This window comes from Carcharhinus amblyrhynchos, chromosome 32 (assembly GCF_965287045.1).
Source record: "Carcharhinus amblyrhynchos chromosome 32, sCarAmb.v2.hapA, whole genome shotgun sequence".
NCBI lineage: Eukaryota > Metazoa > Chordata > Chondrichthyes > Carcharhiniformes > Carcharhinidae > Carcharhinus > Carcharhinus amblyrhynchos.
Genome location: NC_137355.1, coordinates 8245907 through 8264809, shown reverse-complemented (window position 1 = coordinate 8264809; position 18903 = coordinate 8245907). Strand labels below are relative to the sequence as shown.

At 46.4% G+C, this 18903-nt stretch overlaps 1 protein-coding gene across 8 annotated transcripts in view; it reads right to left on the bottom strand.

Annotated features, from left to right (window-relative positions):
* The window catches only part of znf609b (zinc finger protein 609b), a 194584-nt gene that overhangs the window by 31988 nt on the left and 143693 nt on the right, over positions 1–18903 (bottom strand). For all 8 annotated transcript variants that reach the window (XM_080216280.1, XM_080216284.1, XM_080216286.1 and 5 more), the window contains exons 4-5: positions 8378–8465; positions 2878–5344 (exon numbers count right to left, since the gene is read on the bottom strand). In XM_080216280.1, the coding sequence (XP_080072406.1) occupies positions 2878–5344; positions 8378–8465 (2555 nt within the window). The remainder of the gene's footprint in view (positions 1–2877; positions 5345–8377; positions 8466–18903) is intronic.

Below are 18903 nucleotides of genomic sequence, written 5' to 3'. Positions count from 1 at the left end.
AGATCCTGTTTTGATCTTGAGAGGAGATTCCCAACTCAAACTGATGCCATCGCAAAGACTTCAACCTCTGCAATATTGCCCATTTCATCCCCATCTCAGTCTATCCGTCACTGAAAATCTCATCCGTGCTTTTGTTGCCTCGAGATTCAACTACTCCAACGCATTCCTGGCTGTTCTCCCATGTTGTACCCTCTGTAAACTTCAGACTGTCCAAAACCCTGCCGCCTGTGTCTTCAGGGAATCCCTACAGTGCAGGAGGCAGCAATTCAGCCCATCCAACCTGTGCTGACAACAATCCCACCCGGGCCCTATCCGCCGTAACCCCATGTATTTACTCTGTTATTCCCCCTGACACTAAGATGCAATTTACCATGGCCAACCCACCTAACCCGCACACCTTTGGACTGTGGGAGGAAACTGGACCACCTGGAGGAAGTCCACACAGACACAGGGAGAATGTGCAAACTCCACACAGTGGCCCAAGCCAGGAAGTGAACCACCATAGCACTTGGCACCCAAACTCTCAGCAAGTCCTGTTTGCCCATCACCCCCTGTGCTGCACTGGCTTCCAGTCAACCAAAGCTTGATTTTAAAATTCTTATCGTTTTCAACTCCCTCCCTATCTCTGTAATCTCCTCCGACCCCAAAACCCTCCAAGATATCTGCGCTCCTCTATATTGTACACCCTCAATTTTCAGTAGCTGAGGCACCGAGCTCTGGAACTCCTTCCCTACACCTCTCTGACTCTCTACCTTGCTTTGCTCCTTTAGGACGCTTGCTTCCTTAACCAAACTTTCAGTCTCAAACCCCCTCTGTGGCTTGGTGCCATGCTTTGCTTTATATCACGCCTGTGAAGTACCTTGGGACGTTTTATTGTGCTAAAGGTGCGATATAAACATAGGCTGTCATTGCTGTCAAAGTAAGGTTGTGGGTTCAAGCCTCACTCCACGACTTAACACTTCAGTGCTATGTTAAGGAAAAGCTGCACTGGAGGTGTCACCTTTCAATCACGATGTTAGAACGTGGCCTTGCCGCTTGTTCAGGTGGACATAAAGGGAAGCCTTGGCAACTTTCTAAATAAGTTGGGAAGTTCTCTCTGTGACAAGGCCAACAAGCATCTCCCAGTCAATGCCAACAAAAAGCAGACTGCCTGAATGTTTCATTTGGGATTTTACTGTGTGTAAATTGGTTACCCAGTTTGCCATCCGGAAAACAGCATATTTCAAAATGTAAATTGATTGACCATTAAGCATTTTGGGTTACTGTTTATTTTATTAGTGTTACAAGTAGGCTTACATTAACACTGCAATGAAGTTACTGTGAAAATCCCCTAGTCGCCACACTCCAGTGCCTCTTTGGGTACACTGAGGGAGTTTAGCACGGACAATGTGCCTCATCAGCACATCTTTCAAACTGTGGGAGGAAACCGGAGGAAACGCACGCAGACACGGGGAGAACTCTGTGTCGGGAAATGAATCAGGGTCCCTGGCGTTGTGAGGCAGCACTGTGCTGCCATCGTGAGGGTGTGTTATTAATATATGACCTTTCTTCACTTATGTATCAATCTTGTTTGTGTATTAATACTGTGCTTTTTACAGTGCATATACAAACGTCTGGGTTTCAATCCAGCACGGCATTGCACTATAGTTAGGTTAGTTCAAAATGTGGAGATGCCGGCGTTGGACTGGAGTGGGCACAGTAAGAAATCTCACAACACCAGGTTAAAGTCCAACAGGTTTATTTGGAATCATGAGTTTTTGGAGAGCTCCTCCTTCATCGGTGAGTCGCCTGAGGAAGGGGCAGTGTCCGAAAGCTCATGATTCCAAATAAACCTGTTGGACTTTAACCTGGTATTGTCAGACTCCTTATTAGATTAGTTCAACATACAGAGTGTGACGACCTTTGACCTGAAAGCATTAAAATAAACGAAGTTTGTAATTTCTTTGCAATGTCTAGGGATTCTGGAATTTTTTTAGGAATGTTTGAAAAGAACCTTTAAAGAGTTTGCATCAACTGTAAAGGAATCAATCAGAAATATTAGTCCACATGGCCTGGTGGCTCCTGAACTGGAAGCAGTAGCAACAGGAAGGAATATACAAAAAGGCCATTTAGCCAGACAGAGAGAAGACAAAAAAGTTACTGCTATAAAGAGCGAAGGAGAGTGGCAACAGATTGGAGAACACAGTAGACACATTATGTGTCTAGGTGTCTGTGTGTGTGTGTGTGTGTGCATGCGCGCTTTTAAACAAAACAGCAAGGTAAAGAACAGGATTAGAGTAGGGATTGTGAAGTGAATAATTTTACTGCTGCTACATCAGCTTTGCCAGAGCTGAAGAGACAGTTTTACAGGGGACATTTAATGCATCAGATAAAGAGGTCTCTGGAGAGTCGGTGCCTTCCAGATCACTGTGAAGCTGCTTAAGGAGATAATTCAAGGGTGTGCCGTTTGGGTGACATATGTCTCAGGGGAACACAACTGCAATGAACCCGATTCAAGGGCTGAAGCGATTGCGTGCAAAAGTGAGATTCTATGTTTCAAAGAGGTATAGTTAGAGAGGTTTGAAACTGCACATGGCAATACGTCTGTGGTGTGATACAGGTTTTGACAGACTTATCTTTGTTGTGTCAACTAAAGAGAAATTGACCTTTTACTGTTAATTCACGTTTATGTTGGTTTGAATTCATATCAAAGAAAAAGTGAAATCTTGTTGGTAATTCCTTCATGGGGGGAGGGGTGTGTGATCACTTGATAAACTTGTTTTTTTAGGTGTAAAGTTCTCCCACAGGTTGTTACAAGCGGAATTAATATTCTTGGTTAAAGACGCACCTCGGTACTGCAGAACAATAAGCCGTTGGGTATCGGAGTTTTGTTCTCACCTGTCTGTACCAGAGTGTTGGATCCATTCCCGAATGTTTGCTGGACTCCAGTCCAGGTTTTGTTTCACACAACTCCCTCCCAAGGTGGCTCCCCTCAGTCAATTTCATCTTTAGCCCCTCAGCCTGCTGGGATTGCAGCTTGGAGCCATCATCTGCTTTTGCCATGATGGCATATTTCATGGAGTCCGTTGAGTCCTTGGGCTTGTTGGGCACCGGCTTTGCCAGGTCTGTCAAGCTGGGGGCTTTTGACAGTGTGGCCGAGGCGGGGGACTTCTGCTTCCACTCCTCCCTGTCTCGGTCCTTAATGCCATGCTCCTGCTTCTTGTCGGTGTCGTTAGTGCTGTGCTTCCCACGGTTCTGCTCTTGCCTCTGCTTATGCTGTTCCTCACACAGTTTCTCATACTGCTGCCTGTACGCTGGGTTCGTACTCATCACGTGACTGTGGTACCCCTGCTCGCTGTACCCATACTGGGGCATATATGCATACTGACCGTAATAGAGAGGTTGCATATACATTTGGGGCCTTTGTTGGATCACCGAGGGATGGTGGCCTGCACTGCCCATTTCAATCTTTTTATCGTCCGCACTTTCAACTTTGACCCTCACCTCCACACCCTCCTCATCTATCTCTTTCTTGATTTTGACCGAATGGCTGACTGCCCCTGAACCACTGCTGGTCCCCCCAGGGCTCGAGTGGGCGTAGTTGGGAGAGTAGTAGGTGTCATAGCCCTGGTAGTACGGAGAATGAGTTTCCTTATTTAAAGGTGGCTGAGTTCTTGATGAAGATGAGGAAGAGGAGGAGGAAGAGGAGGAGGAAGAGGAAGAGGAGAATAATGCTTTCTTGGCACTTTCCTTCGCCATCTGGTCCGGAGATGACGTTTTGACTTTACTCCCATCTCCCTTCCCTTCTCCATCTTCTCCTGCGTCAGAAATATCAGAATAGGCCGGACTATTGGTCTTGACTGAAGAGCTGTCGGCCCCGTTCTGTGTCACCACATGCAAGGGTATAATAGGTGTGACCAAGCCAGTGCCCTCTAACCTGCTGGCTGTGCCTATGGAAGGGCTCGGCGCATTGTCGGTAAAGCTGTAGATTTTGTCCGCTTCGGCTTTGATACTTGCCAAGCGACTCTCGTGCGACTCCGAAGAACCGTTCAAGAGGCCTTCGCCTTTGGGCACAGAGTCCGCGGCTGAATCCCGGAAAGGGCTTTTCCCATCCTCCGGCTTTCCGCCTTTGCCCAGAGGCTTGGGACTCGCCGTCTCCTTGGCATCCTTCCTCTTCTTCTCCTTTTTCTTCTTCTCTTTCAAGGGGGTAAGGGATGGGTTCACTGTAGACGGCTCCCCCATCACAGTCGGCTTGGGCTGAATGGCCTTGAGCGGTGGGCTCTTGGACATGGCTTGGACCACGGTGGTGGCCAGGCTTGGAGCAGGCCCTGGGCCTGAGGCAGCAAAAGCAGCAGTGGGGAAACTGTACATCTGCGCTGGCATGGCAGGGACAATGGGCCTGGCTGATTTGGTTTTGAGAGGAAGCTTTTCTGATTTCGAGCTGCTCGCTTTCTTGGCTTTATCCTTTTCCAGGATCAATTTCTTTTCACTCGAATCATCTCCGTCATTACCTGTATCATCGCCTGGGCTGGCAACTGGAGGCCCTTCTTCTGAACACTCAATATTATACATGCCACCAGACTCAGGGTCAGCCTCCGAAGGGGCTTTCTTCTTACTTGATCCCTTCCCGGTGCTGAGCTTTGCAGCGGGGGAAGGGCTATGTGCCTCCATGCTGCCTTCCCGCCTGCCTTTGGGCGTGACTGAACGAGCAGGGGATATGGAGCCCTTTGCCTGACAGAACGTGTGTGAGCTGGAGGAGCCATTACAGCTGCTGGAATCCTGGCTCAGCAGCGGGTGCTGGCTGCAGTCCTCACCATCCGAGTTCTTCTCCTCGCTGTCAATGTCTCCTTCCAGCTTACCATCGCTGTCCGTATGCGCGTGGGCCTGGTGGTACCGGAGACCATTAATGTGCTTGTATTTCTTGTTGCAGTTGGGGTGGGGACAGTCAATAAGGACAGGCGACGGGCAGTTGTGCTCGGGGACAGAAGGTTCTGTTTTCATCCCCATAACCGGAGTCGGGGTTGCTGCCCCTCGCGAGTTCGAACGCATCCTTTTCCCTCCTTTGGAGTCCTCAGAGCTCGAGGTTAAATCCAAATCCGGGGCGGGTTTATTCTTCCGTTTGTTTCCAGCTGTGGGACTCGCCTTGATGTCTTCCACAGTGTTCGTTGGGGTGCGCCTCTCGGAAGAGTTCTGGCTGCCCCTCCGCCCTTTGCTACTCGTGCATGCCCGAGTCTTGTTGACCACCTTGCTATCTGGCACCGTGCTGGCCTCAATCACTGGAACATTCGTGTTGGGGCGTGCCCGCTTCCCCCTCCCTCGATTGTTTCCTCTCATCTCGAGGTCACTCGTAGGCGATTCGCAAAACCTGGAGAAAGCAAATAAAAATCAGCGACTGTGCCAAGCAGAGTTATGATACAGTCCTATCAGGGTTCTCATAGAATCCCTACAGTTCAGGAGGTCATTCGGCCCATCAAGTCTACACCGACGTCAATCCCACCCAGGCCCTATTCCTGTAATCCTTCATATTTACCTTGTTAACCCCCTCCCCCCAACACTATGGTTAATTTATCATGGCCAATCCACCTAACCAGCACACCTTTGGATTGTGGGAGGAAACTGGAGTACCCGGAGGAAACCCACGCACACACGGGGAGAATGTGCAAACTCCACACAGGCAATGACCTGACGCTGGAATTAAACCCGGGTCCCTGACACTGTGAGATAGCACTGCTAACCACTGTGCCACCTTTCTCTTTTTAATGATGTCAGAATCTGAGTTTAATGGATAATGAAAAGAGATCTAGGGCCGAGTAAAAGGCTGAGTTACCTATAACATCCAATCTGTACACGTGAAAAAAAGAATATTAAAGTTTTGACAACAGATTCCAAGATATTCAGTATATGAAAAACCACACTGGAAGAGACTATACCTGGCAGGTTGTGTACGGATTGATATTTCTGTTGGTAAGTTAGCAATCTCAGCCATGGCTTCCTCAAGAAACAAGTGAACACTCATAAGTTTTCTCACAGAATTAAAGGCCAAAGGATGAAACTCTATTAGAGAAGGATTTGTTAATGGTTTTTGGAGGCCGTCTAATGGCCTATCACAGTGAGGCTTGTGTCATGGAGGGGCATTGAGGAATCAAGTGGAAACTGATGCATTTAATTTCTTGAAAACACCTCCTTTTTCATTGATTTTCGACCTCCCACTCACCAAGTAACCTCAGAGTTTTACAGCACAGAAAGTGGCCCTTCGGCCCATTGTGCCTATAGCGATCATCAAGCAGCTATCCGGTTGATTCTCATTTTCCAGCACTTGATCCGCAGCCTTGTATGCCATAGAGTTTCAAGAGTTCATCATTTCGCAATGCAGTTCTGACACAACCACCAAGTGGAAAGAGCAACTCGAAACTACTCCCCTCTTGATCAGCTTCTGTCACTGCAGGGAATCCTCAGTGCGGAAGGAGGCCATTCGGCCCATGGAACCTGCACCAACCCTCTGACAGTTCCTCTTACCAAGCCCCTCCCTCAATGCCCATGTATTTATCTCACTAGCCTCCTCCAACCTATATGTCTTGGGACACTTGAGACAGTTTAGTATGGCCAATCCACTTAATCTGCATATCTTTGGACTGTGGGAGAAAACTGGAGCACCCAGAGGAAACCCAGGCAGACATGGGGCGAATGTGCAGACTCCACACAGACAGTGACCCCCCAAGCTGGAAATCGAACCCGGGTCCCTACTGCCGTGAGGCAGCAGTGCTAAGCACCATGCTACCATGCCACTCTTACTGTGCCATGACAGAAACATCTGGCTTCTGAATGACACTGTCCCACAATGAACAAGGTGAGACCATAAGGGATCCTGTGTATGAGTAGCCCTGTTTGCTTCAGTCTATGCAAAGATTTCATTTTAAGATATTTCTGCCTATGCACAATTACAGTTAAATGCTAGACTGTAGGGGTTCACTAACTCTGTTGAGCTGAACAATTGGAGCTGGCTTGACCACATGTAGCATCTGAAGGTATGCTGGGTTAGCTAAAAATTGACTGCATTCCTGAAGGGTACACAATACAGGCAAACAACAGTTCTCAGAACAGCAGCTGCAAGGATTGTTTTTCTAGACAGAGACAGACTGAAAAACACTTCCAATAACGAGATAAGGGTTGAAATATATTTTTGATTTTTAAAGTACTTCAAGTTCAGTTCAGAGAGTGGCTGAGAAGCTTGACCCCAAGTCCACTTTTCTTTGCTTCAGTCATATTAATTTTTTTTTAAGTTCTTTTAAACAAAGGAAAACCATTTTAAAACCTCATACCAGTGCTGTCCTCGCGTCTCTTCAAACGGCTGAATAGATCCAACAGACCAGGAGCACTTGGGATAAAGGAGTGAGATGCCAAGTCATTTCAAATCACTCTTGGCTCAGGTTTATTGGTGCTAAGGCCTCATAGTAATTATGAGCTCTTCAATAATTTCTGACAATAACTGTCTCACAATAGGTGAAACCAACTAATACACACTCTTAAAAAATAATTATGATTAGAGATTAAAATGAGGTAATGAAAGAAACAACATCTTAACATCCACTGTCCCAGAGCTCAAAGTGAGCAGCCTTGGAAACAGGAAGCCCAATCCTCAAAATGTTTATTGAATTATTAAATCTACTTCTCTTAATTAACAATTCCTTATTTCGGGAAGCTGACAATTCTAAAACGCTGGCACTAATTTGGGCTTTGTGATGTTTATGTTGCTTCGAATTACTGGATAACTCAAAGAATTAAGCATAAAAATAATTCCCTGAATTATCAGGGCCAGCAGAATAGATGTGGAAATAAAACAGAAGAACTTGAAAATAAGCAAAGTTGCCAAGACAAAACGTTCACGCACACTGCAGTAAAGACCCCAGTAACACGGAGGCAAGCATTACGACAGCTAAAGGAACAGTTGGGTGGTATGCCAAGCAGACTGTAGGTTACTTCTGCATCTGGACGCTGGAATAGTTTTCCTCACCATATCTATTCTGGGATTTAGACCATGCTAACAGTATGGTTGACATAAATGACGCTACTTGTATGCAAAGTGTCAATGTATTTACTATTCCGACATCCCATGATTGCGATGGACAAGGGCAGCAGATGCACAGGAATATCACCATCGACAAGTTCCCCTCTGGGTGACACACCATCCTGACTTGGAAATACTCCTTCACTGTTGCTGATTCAAAGGTGTACCTTCAGCAGACTCAAGGTGGCAGCACACCACCATCTTCTCAAGGGCAATTAAGGATGAGGAAATAAATACTGGTCCATCCGGCGATGCCCATATCCAATGAATGAATTTTAAAAATCCTTCCACTGCATATCCCCTTTATCCCCAAGGCTTTACCCCGCTGCTCACCTTGGAGGTGCCCAATCATGTCTTGTGCAGTCCAAAAGAGTTCCAACGTAAGTCTTGTTGCGCCAAGTCACATTTACCACTAAGACTCCTAGTAAAGAGAGTGAAAGGGGAAATTAGAAAACCAGTTGATTGAAAAAATAATATGGCTTGTCACAAATTACTGAGGCAATACAAACATAACAAATGACCATAATTTATAACATAATTAAAGTAAAGTCTATCTATTAGTGTCACAAGTAGGCTTACACTAACACTGCAATGAAGTTACTGTGAAAATCCCCTAGTCACCACACTCCGGCACCTGTTCAGGCACACTGAGGGAGAACTTAGGGGCGGCACGGTAGCACAGTGGTTAGCACTGCTGTTTCACAGCTCCAAGGTCCTGGGTTCAATTCCCGGCTCGGGTCACTGTCTGTGTGGAGTTTGCACATTCTCCGTGTCTGCATGGGTTTCCTCCGGGTGCTCCGGTTTCCTCTCAGTCCAAAGATGTGCGGAATAGGTTGATTGGCCATGCTAAGAAATTGCCCCTTATTGTCTAGGGATGTGCAGGTTAGAGGGATTAGTGGGTATAATATGTAGGGATATGGGGGTAGGGATATGGGGGTAGGGCCTGGGTGGGATTGTGTTCAGTGCAGACTCGATGGGCCGAAGGGCCTCTTTCTGCACTGTAGGGTTCTATGATTCTATGAGAACTTAGTATGGCCAATGCATCTAATCAGCACGTCTTTCGGACTGTGGGAACATGGAACATGGTGGCACAGTGTTTAGCACCAGGGACTCGGGTTCCCGGTGGGCGGGGGGGGGGTTGTCACTGTCTGGAGTCTGTACGTTCTCTGCGGGTCTGCCTGGGTTTCTTCCCACGCTCCAAATGTGTGAAGCTTAGGGGTTTTGGTCATGCTAAATCGCCCCTTGGTATCCCAAGGTGTGTAGGTTACAGGGAATTAATGGGGTAAATATTGAGTGTCATGGTGGCACAGTGGTTACTACTGCTGCCTCTCAGTGCCAGGGACCCAGGTTTGATTCCTGGCTTTGGTCACTGTGGAGTTTGCATGTTCTTCCCATGTCTGTGGCTTTCCTCCCACAGCCCAAAAGATGTGCCGGTTAGGTGAACTGCCCATGCTAAATTTTCCCTCTGTATCTGAACAGGTGTGGAATGTGCTGACTAGGGGATTTTCACAGTAACTTCATTGCAGTGTGAATGTAAGCCTACTTGTGACACTAATAAATAAACTAAAAAAGTATGTGGGGTTGTGGGAAAGGGCCTGGGTGGGATCTCTTGGGTAGCCTGTGCAGACTTGATGGGCTAATTGGCCTCCTGCTGCACTGTAGGGATTCTATATTTGACGTGGCAGAGGAAGGGAACTTGGAACAAGTGACTGACCCATGCTCACAAATGTAGAGTCCAATGTTCACTATCTCTACAGCCAGCTGCCAAAGGACTCTTTGATCCTGCCGCCAGCCTATGTTACTGTTGCTGATGTCTAGCATCTGACTATTAGTATAGAATGTGGGTTTTTTTGATAAATCTTTTCCCACCATATTCCAAACACAGTGACAACCTCTAACTTACTGGCATGAGTCCTCATACTGTTTTGAATTAATACCCATGTCTCAGCCTGCTTCCATTGTCTCAGAAAAGAGGGGAACAGTGAATAAAAGAGAGGGATCTAAAGAAATGGGGTAGTGAGTAATGAAAGATGGGAATAAAAACAAAATGTTGGATAAACTCAGCAGGTCTGGCTTAAAATTTTTTACTTGTTGGGCCGAAGGGCCTGTTTCCCGTGCTGGGTTGTTCTTTGTATCTTTGTAAACCGAAGCACCTGGAGGAAACCCATGCAGACACGGGGAGAACATACAGGCTCCACACAGACAATGACCCAGGCCAGGAATCGAACCTGGTGCTGTGGGGCAGCAGTGCTAACCATTGTGCCACTCCAACCACTAATATAAAATTAAGTATGAAGTACTAAAGGATTGCATAATTATGAACATTTCCATACACAGATAAATACAACCCTTTCCTTCATTCACAGAATAAAAATGAAAGGTTTACTGTTTCCTGCATTTTCTACTAAAGTCCATAGATCATATGGTGTCAGGTTAAGTTCATTAAATTCTGAATCATTTACATACTATTTACGAGCTGTATAAAGGAGGGGATTGGCTTTCCTCGAATCTATTTGTTCTATATCTTACCCGATGCTCTCTTTTCCCCTTAATAATGAAAATGAAATATTCAGCAACTCTGAATGCCATATAACCTTTGGTTTAATTAAAAACCTACCCCAAGCTGTCTACTACTGTGCCACATCCTTCAGTAACCCAAGCATTGTGGGAATCAGAGGATTTACTAAACGGATATTTCTTGCAGGAAACTAGGATTTGTGGGTGTGTGGCTCAGCATTGTAGGTTCGTTCTGCCCAAAATTAAGGTGAGCCAGGGAGTTGGTGCACGCCCATGAGTTTTTTTAAGAGAATCATTTAACTTGTACTCAAATTGCACTTTTAAAAACTAGAGAGAGAGATCTGGTAAACTTGTCCTCTTGGTACAAGCATCCAAGTAAGGTACATAGAATCATAGAAACCCTAAACTGCAGAAAGCAGCCATTGGGCCCATCGAGTCTGCACCGACCACAAACCTACCCAGGCCCTACCCCCATATCCCTACATATTTACCCGCTAATCCCTCTAACTTACGCATCTCAGGACACTAAGGAGCAATTTTAGCATGGCCAATCAACCTAACCCGCACATCTTTGGACTGTGGGGGGAAACCGGAGCCCCCAGAGGAAACCCACACAAACACAAGGAGAATGTGCAAACTCCACACAGTGAACCAAGCCGAGAATCGAACCCAGGTCCCTAGAGCTGCGAAGCAGCAGTGCTAACCACTGTGCTACCGTGCCGCCCATTACATTAAAGCTGAACTCTCATTGCATATTAAAGCACTGGATTCAAGTACAGGTCAGCATGGGTCAGGAGAGAGGCTGCAGTGACAATCTCATCTTTATGAGATTTCTGATTTCAGCCCTCTTAGACCTTGATGTGCCTTTCTGTAGTCACAGTCAATGCTGATCTCTGCGTCAATACTGACTTTAGCACAGGAATGAGCAGTGTGAAAAATGGGATCAGTTAGAGGCCTCGATCCCGGCAACTAGTCACAGCCAGCAGAATGCGGTCGTGTTCCCCCATTTATCAAAGTCAAAAATGAACCCAGTGAACCCGGCAATGACTGGCAGCAACCCAAGAGAAAGGGCGGGCTCGCTACCAATCTGGGTTACAAACAAAGCACCACACTGACCCAAGCACAACAAAGCCACTGTTCCAGGCAGGCTTTTGTCAAACGCTTTACATCCTCAATAAAAAGAGAGACCAAGCCAAGTTTCTGTTCCTAAATGAAAGATACACAGAATTCGAGCCCTATTGTAAATGAACCGTACAGGGTCAGCTGGCATGACATTAAACAGAACACAACTGGTGCCAGCCCTCAGAAAAGCACAGTCATATCCAATTTATCCTAAGCAAGCACTTGTAACATGGCAGCTGCCCAACTTAATCAAGTCCAAAATACCTCTTAGCATTCACATTGTATTGCAATTATCTTGCCTGACTCCTGCTGAACAGGATAGAGATAAGCTAATCAAACACATCGTGTACCTGGAGTGTCAGGACTCCGGAATTCAACACAACCTTCTCCAGAGCTTATACAATCAGACAAATCAAGACCACTTGGGAAATGGTGTGGAAACGGTTACAAACACCATGTGAAGACCAACATTAGGTCACAGCTTTTCCCACTCATTGTCCAGTTATTTCTATTACAACGGACATTAAAGGTTTTCAGTTTCCTGATAGGTTTAAATGGCCTGGAGGGACGGGGGGTGATGTTAACAGGAAGAGGATTTGCAGCACATTCTGGATTAATCAGTTCATGATTTTCATCACAATTGTAATCGCCAAGCCAGGTCAGAGCAAGTACATCTTGTAAAAGATGCTGCAGACCTGAAGGGAGCCAGCAGGAAATGCCAATGTCTCAGCCAGCAGCCGCAATATTTTAACTGGCCTGCAGGGGACAGTCATGATGTAGAAATGCCGGCATTGGACTTGGGTAAACACAATAAGATGTTGTTGTTGTGAGACTTCTTACCTAACAGTGGTAGGCCAGCCTTTTCTTCCACACAGGACACTTTCCAGTCTCTTAACACCATGAACATTCATATGCAATCCAAAAGGCGTGAGTGGAGGGACTCCCTCACCCCAGCCAGTGTCTATGCCCCACCCCAGCCAGTGTCTCTCTCCCCCACCCCAGCCAGTGTGTCTCTCCCCCCTCCCCACATACACACGACTGCACCTGGTGTTCCGGAGAAGTACAGTTCACATGGAAGTCTCTGTGCTTGGTACGCAACAAAAAAAATCCTAAAATTGAACAACAGAGGAAACGTTGCTGAAATAGCAAAGCCCTGGGCTTCTCACACCTCCCGTCAGTTACAAATCACGTTTACAGAATCGCGAATTCTCCAAAAGGCATTTGACAAGGTGCCGCTCAGGAGGCTGGAGCATAAAGTAAAAGCCCATGGAATTGGAGAAAGTGTGTTAGCACAGATTGAAAACTGGCTGTCACATAGGAGTCATGATGTGGAGGTGGCGGCGTTGGATTGGGGTAAACACAGTAAGAAGTCTCACAATGTTGTGAGACTCCTTACTGTGTCACATAGAAAACAGTGAGTTGGAATAAATGGGTTATTTTTCAGAGTGGAAAGATGCAACTATTGGAGTACCACAGGGATCAGTTCTTGGCCCGCAACTGTTCACTATTTACATTAACCGGAGGAAGGAATAGATTGGAAGGTTTCCAAATGTGCCGATGATACAAAGGGCATGTTCTGATGAGGATATTGTGATTCTGCAACAGGATATAGATAGACTGATGATGGGGCGAAAATCTGGCCAAAGGAGTTTAATGTGGGGAAGTGTGAGGTCCTGCACTTGGTAGAAGGAATCAAAAGGCAGATTATTATCTGAATGGAGAGAGACTGAGTGAAGTACAGAGGGATCTGGGTGTTCTAGTGCATGAATTACAAAAAGCTAGCAGGCAGGTCCAACAAGCAGTTAAGAAGGCAAACTGCATTTTGGCCTTTATTGCAAAGGGGTTGGAGTTTAAAAATAGAGAGGTTTTGTTGTAACTTACAGGGTTTGGGTGAGGCCTCACCTGGAACACTGTGTACAATTTTGATCCCCTTACCTTTAAGAGGATATAGTAACATTGGAGGCAGTCCAAAGGAGATTCACCAGACTAATTCTGAGGCAAAATTAATATCTTCATCCAGAGGGTGGTGAATGTGTGGAATTCACTACCACAGAAAGTAGTTGAGGCCAAAATGTTGTGTGATTTCAAGAAGAAATCAGGCATAGCTCTTAGAGCTAAAGGGATCAAGGGATACGGAAGGGAAGCGGGGATCAGGATATTGAATTTGACGATCAGTCATTATCAAAATGAATGGCAGAGCAGGCTCGAAGGGACGAATGGCCTAATCTTTTCTATGTTTCTATCTCCAACTTTTCTTCTTTTATGGTTCTCTTGAAGACACCAGTCCATGTTTCTGGTCACTGCTCTTGGTATCTCCTTCCTTGGTTCACAGTGTCAAAATTTGTCTAATTGGGTTCCTGGGCATGATCTTGTATTAAAAGGCACTACATAAATGCTTCTCTTACAGGAATGCCTGCCTTGAAGCTCTGACGAAGTCATATGGACTCAAAATGTGTTTCTCGCTCCACAGATGCTGCCAGATCTGCTGAATTTATCCAGCATTTTTTTTTATTTCAGATTTCCATCTGCAGTACTGGCTTTTATCTATAAAATATGCACACAGACATCCCCCGACACACACACACACCCTCCCCCGGCACCCACGCATGCACACACACACGCACAGCCCCAGAAGGAGAGATAAATCCAATTTCATTACTCCCTGCTCCCTAAATGGACTCAAGCCTATCTACTTAATCCGTACGTAGGAAGCAATTAATCTGCAGACACCCTTCATGCTCTGTGCCACCGATATAGAAAGCAGTCCCCTCTGATCTGCGTTTGATGGCCAGTCACAGATGGGATTTCAAGTTGTTCCTTTGGTTCTGAGAACTGTCTTTTCCACATCTGCACTTCCTCAGAATAGAATTTAATTAATTGGCGCCATTTATGGTCAATTACATCACTAAATTGGCAGTTGATCTGGATTGGATCCAGATGAATTAACCCAGGGAAATCAGTGCTCTTCCAGGCACACAATCCACCCCAACAGACAGTCCTTGTACCCCGAGGGGATCTGACACTCTCCCTCCAGTGCACAGCCCAGCATAAATCGACCATGAATCAGTTACTACTTGATAGCAAAAAAAATCAACACTGATGGGAATAAAGGCAAACACAGCACGGCAAAAATACCTGAGTCACTTGTTGTGGCAGTGAGTCTGATTGAGGAACAGTGAGGAAATATTGATTAGATACTCAAAATGATCAGGAGTTTGAGTGGGTAGATAAAGTGAAATTGTTTCTATTGGCAGGAAGGTGAGTGATCGGAGGATATGGATTGAAGATAATCGGCCAAAGAGCCAGAGGAGAAACAAGGCTTTTTTTTAAAACCGAGTTTTGTTTTTAAACGCTGGATATAGTCATCGACTTCAGGAAGCGTAGTGGAGAACATGACCCTGTCCACATCACTGCGGATGAAGTAAAAATGGTCCAGAGCTTCAAGTTTCTAGGTGCCAGATCACCAATAACCTGTTCTGGTCCCCCCATGCCTACGCTATAGTTAAGAAAGCCCACCAATACCTCTACTTTCTCAGAAGAATAAGGAAATTTGGCATATCCCTGACAACTCTCACCAACTTTTTCACCATAGAAAGCACTCTTTCTCGTTGTACCACAGCTCAGTGGCGAAAAACTGCAGCAGGCGACGGTACAGAGGGACCTCGGGGTCCTTGTGCATGAGTCACAAAAACCCAGCTTGCAGGTGCAGCAGGTGGTCAGGAAGGCGAATGGGATGCTGGCCTTCATAGCGAGGGGGATTGAATATAAAAGTAGGGAGGTCTTGCTGCAGCTGTATAGGGCATTGGTGAGGCCGCAGCTGGAGTACTGTGTGCAGTTTTGGGCGCCGCACCTGCGCAAAGATATTTTGGCCTTGGAGGGAGTGCAGAGGAGGTTTACTAGGCTGATACCGGAGTTGAGGGGGTTGAGCTATGAGGAGAGGCTGAATAAACTAGGCTTGTACTCGTTGGAGTTTAGAAGAATGAGGGGAGATCTCATTGAGACGTATAAGATGATGAATGGGATGGATAGGATAGAGGTGGAGAGACTCTTCCCGCTCAAAAAAGACAGTAGGACTAGGGGGGCAAAGCCTCAAGATAAAGGGGGGGCGGTTTAGAACGGAGTTGAGGAGGAACTTCTTCACTCAAAGGGTGGTGAATCTCTGGAATTCTCTGCCCGTTGAAGTGGTGGAGGCTGCCTTGCTAAATATTTTTAAGACGCGGGTTGATGGATTTTTGATAAGAGAAGGGATTAAGGGTTATGGGGAGAGGGCGGGAAGGTGGAACTGAGCCACGACAGATCAGCCATGATCTTATTGAATGGCGGGGCAGGCTCAAAGGGCTAGATGGCCTACTCCTGCTCCTATTTCTTATGTTCTTATGTTCAGTATGACTCCTGCTCTGTCCAAGATTGCAAGAAACTACAAAGGATCGTGAACAAAGCTCAGTCCATCATGCAAACCAACCTCCCATCCATTGACTCTCTCTACACTTCCCGCTGCCTCGGAAAAGCAGCCAGTAGAATCAAGGACCCCATGCACCTCAGACATTCTCTCTTTCACCTTCTTCCACTGGGAAAAAGATACAGAAGTCTGAGGTCACGTACCAACCGACTCAAGAACAGCTTTTCCCCTGCTGCCATCAGACTTTTGAATAGGCCTACCTTGCATCTTTCTCCACACTCTAGATATGACTGTAACACTACATTCTGCATCCTCTCCTGTCCTTCTCTACAAACAGTATGTTTTCTCTGTATGGTGCGCAAGAAACAATACTTTTCACTGTATCCCAATACATGTGACAATAAGAAACCAAATCAATCTGATAACCTAGGCTGCACTGCCTGTAGGATTCAATTGTAATTTACTAAAGGAAATTGTATATGATCTGAGAGAAAGAAGTCCAGAGCTCCGGGGAAAAGAGTGAGGCTAACTGGGTCACTCATTCAGAGCTGGCACAGCTTGACAGGCTGAATGTACATGATTCAATGATCCTCCAGTTCCTCCTGTGTTTTAAAGGGATTGTTTAATCAGAACACTGGACCCTGTGCAAGCTGCACCTGTCCAGAGCTGGCACATACAGTGCAATCTCACTGGCTGTTCATGCCACGTTCCCGCTGCAGCCAGGTCGGAGAATTCGGTACCCAGCCAAATTTCAGCTCACTGCACTGGGGGATAGGAAAATCCCAGTGTGAATGGTGGTAACATTCCAGCCAGAGTGCATGAGAACAGAACATTCCAGTACCAACCATAAGCCTGGAGGAGATCTCAAACCTCTGCTAAAAGAGCAGGTAGAACGTTGTGTGTGTGTGTGTGTGCGTACACGCATATGTACGCGTGAGAGCATGAGTGTCAGAGTATGTGTGAGTACGAGAGCACGTGTGAGAGTGTGTGTGAGCGCGAGCATGTGTGCGTGGGTGTGACAGAATGTGAGCATGAGCGTGAGAGCGAGAGAGAGAGTGGGTGTGAATGTGCATGAGAGAGTGGGTGCAAGTGAGTGAATGTGAGCAAGCATGTGCGTGAGCTTATGTGCATGATAGCATGAGTGTGTGTGTGGGGGTGTGTGTGGGGGTGTGTGTGCGCATGCATGTGCGGTGGGTGTGCACGTGTGGATGTGTCCCCATCTCCTCCCGCTCTTTACACACTGTCAAATAGAACAGGATTTAATGAGTTGGGGAGAAAAGTTGAGTTACAGGCCTGTGAGTGAATGCACCAACTGGTGAGAGTAATGAAAGTCAGGAGGCTGGGGAACACTCAGGGATCATGTGGAGATGTCCAATGGTGCGGACATATTGATTTCCATTCTTCAGTAATCAATGACATGGAGGCAGAATGAACCTCACACTGGCTCCACTGTAAACGCTGATGGAAAAGTTCATGCCCAAACTTCCCCACAGTGCAAGACACGAGGAACACTGCACGGTGTAATGGGCGTATGCTAAATTAATGGAGTGCCCTGAAAGTACACTTATGTGAGAGGAATTTCTCCCTGATCTCCAGCATTACTATTCCAGCTGGAACAATGATTTGCATGAGCCCACCCCGGGTCTTTCTTTGAAAAGCCACCTCCACACTGTCAAACAGGCTGGAGGTGGTACAATGACCTCACATAATAACCCTCCTACCCCCGCACTTTGCAGCCAGCCCTGTCACTCCACACGAGCCCACAGTCTGCCTCACTTCACTATGCAACAGCATAGGTCACAGATGTTCCAGCAACGGTGAGTCAGCGCACTGCCTACATCGAGGGCACAACACACAAACAAGTCTTTCAGCACAACAGTAATTACGCTCCACGTGATCCTCCTTCCACATTATTCACTTCATTTCACCTCACAATAGATCCATCCATTCCTATCTCCCTCACACACTTGTCTAGTCCCCACTAAATACAGCGATGCTCTTCATCTGGCCAAATGTAGAAGGTTCCACATACTAAGCATTCTCTGGATAACAATGTTGGTCTTGAATTCCTCCTGAGATTTACTGAGATATATGGCTCCTAAGTTTGGAAGCCACACAATGGAATCATCATTGCTGTTTTTACCCTGTGAAACCATGTTATAACTTTAAAATCCTCACTCAAGTCACCCCCCACTTAAATACAGTAAGAGTTTGAGACTATTCCATCTTCATTGGCGGGTATGTTAGCACCCCCTGCAGTCCCTGAATTATTCTCTTCAATAATGTTTCAGCTTCTTTGCAACATGGAGATCAAACCTGCGCAGTGATTAGTTGTCCAACCAAGTTTTCATGCATGCTTAACAACGTCTCTGCTTTTCAATTTTGTCCCATTCAAAAGTGAACCCCCAGTGTTTTGCAAGTTCTGACAGCCTTGGTAATCCACATTACCACTTCTAATGATTTATGTATTTATTTTCCTGGCACTGTGGTTAGTGCTGCTGCCTCTCAATGCCAGGGACCCGGGTTCGCTTCCCAGCTTGTGTCACTGTCTGTGTGGAGTGTGCACATTCTCTGCTTGGGTTTCCTCCGGGTGCTCCAGTTTCCTCCCATGGTCCAAAAGACATGCAGGTTAGGTGCACTGGCCATGCTAAATTCTCCCTCAGCGTACCTAAACAGGCGCCAGAGTGTGGGGGCTCGGGGATTTTCACAGTAACTTCATTGCAGTGTTAATGTAAGCCTACTTGGGACACTAATAAATAAACTAAAAACTATTCCCAAACCCCTGTTCTCTCTCTCCTCAGTTTGGACTCTTATTTCTGGG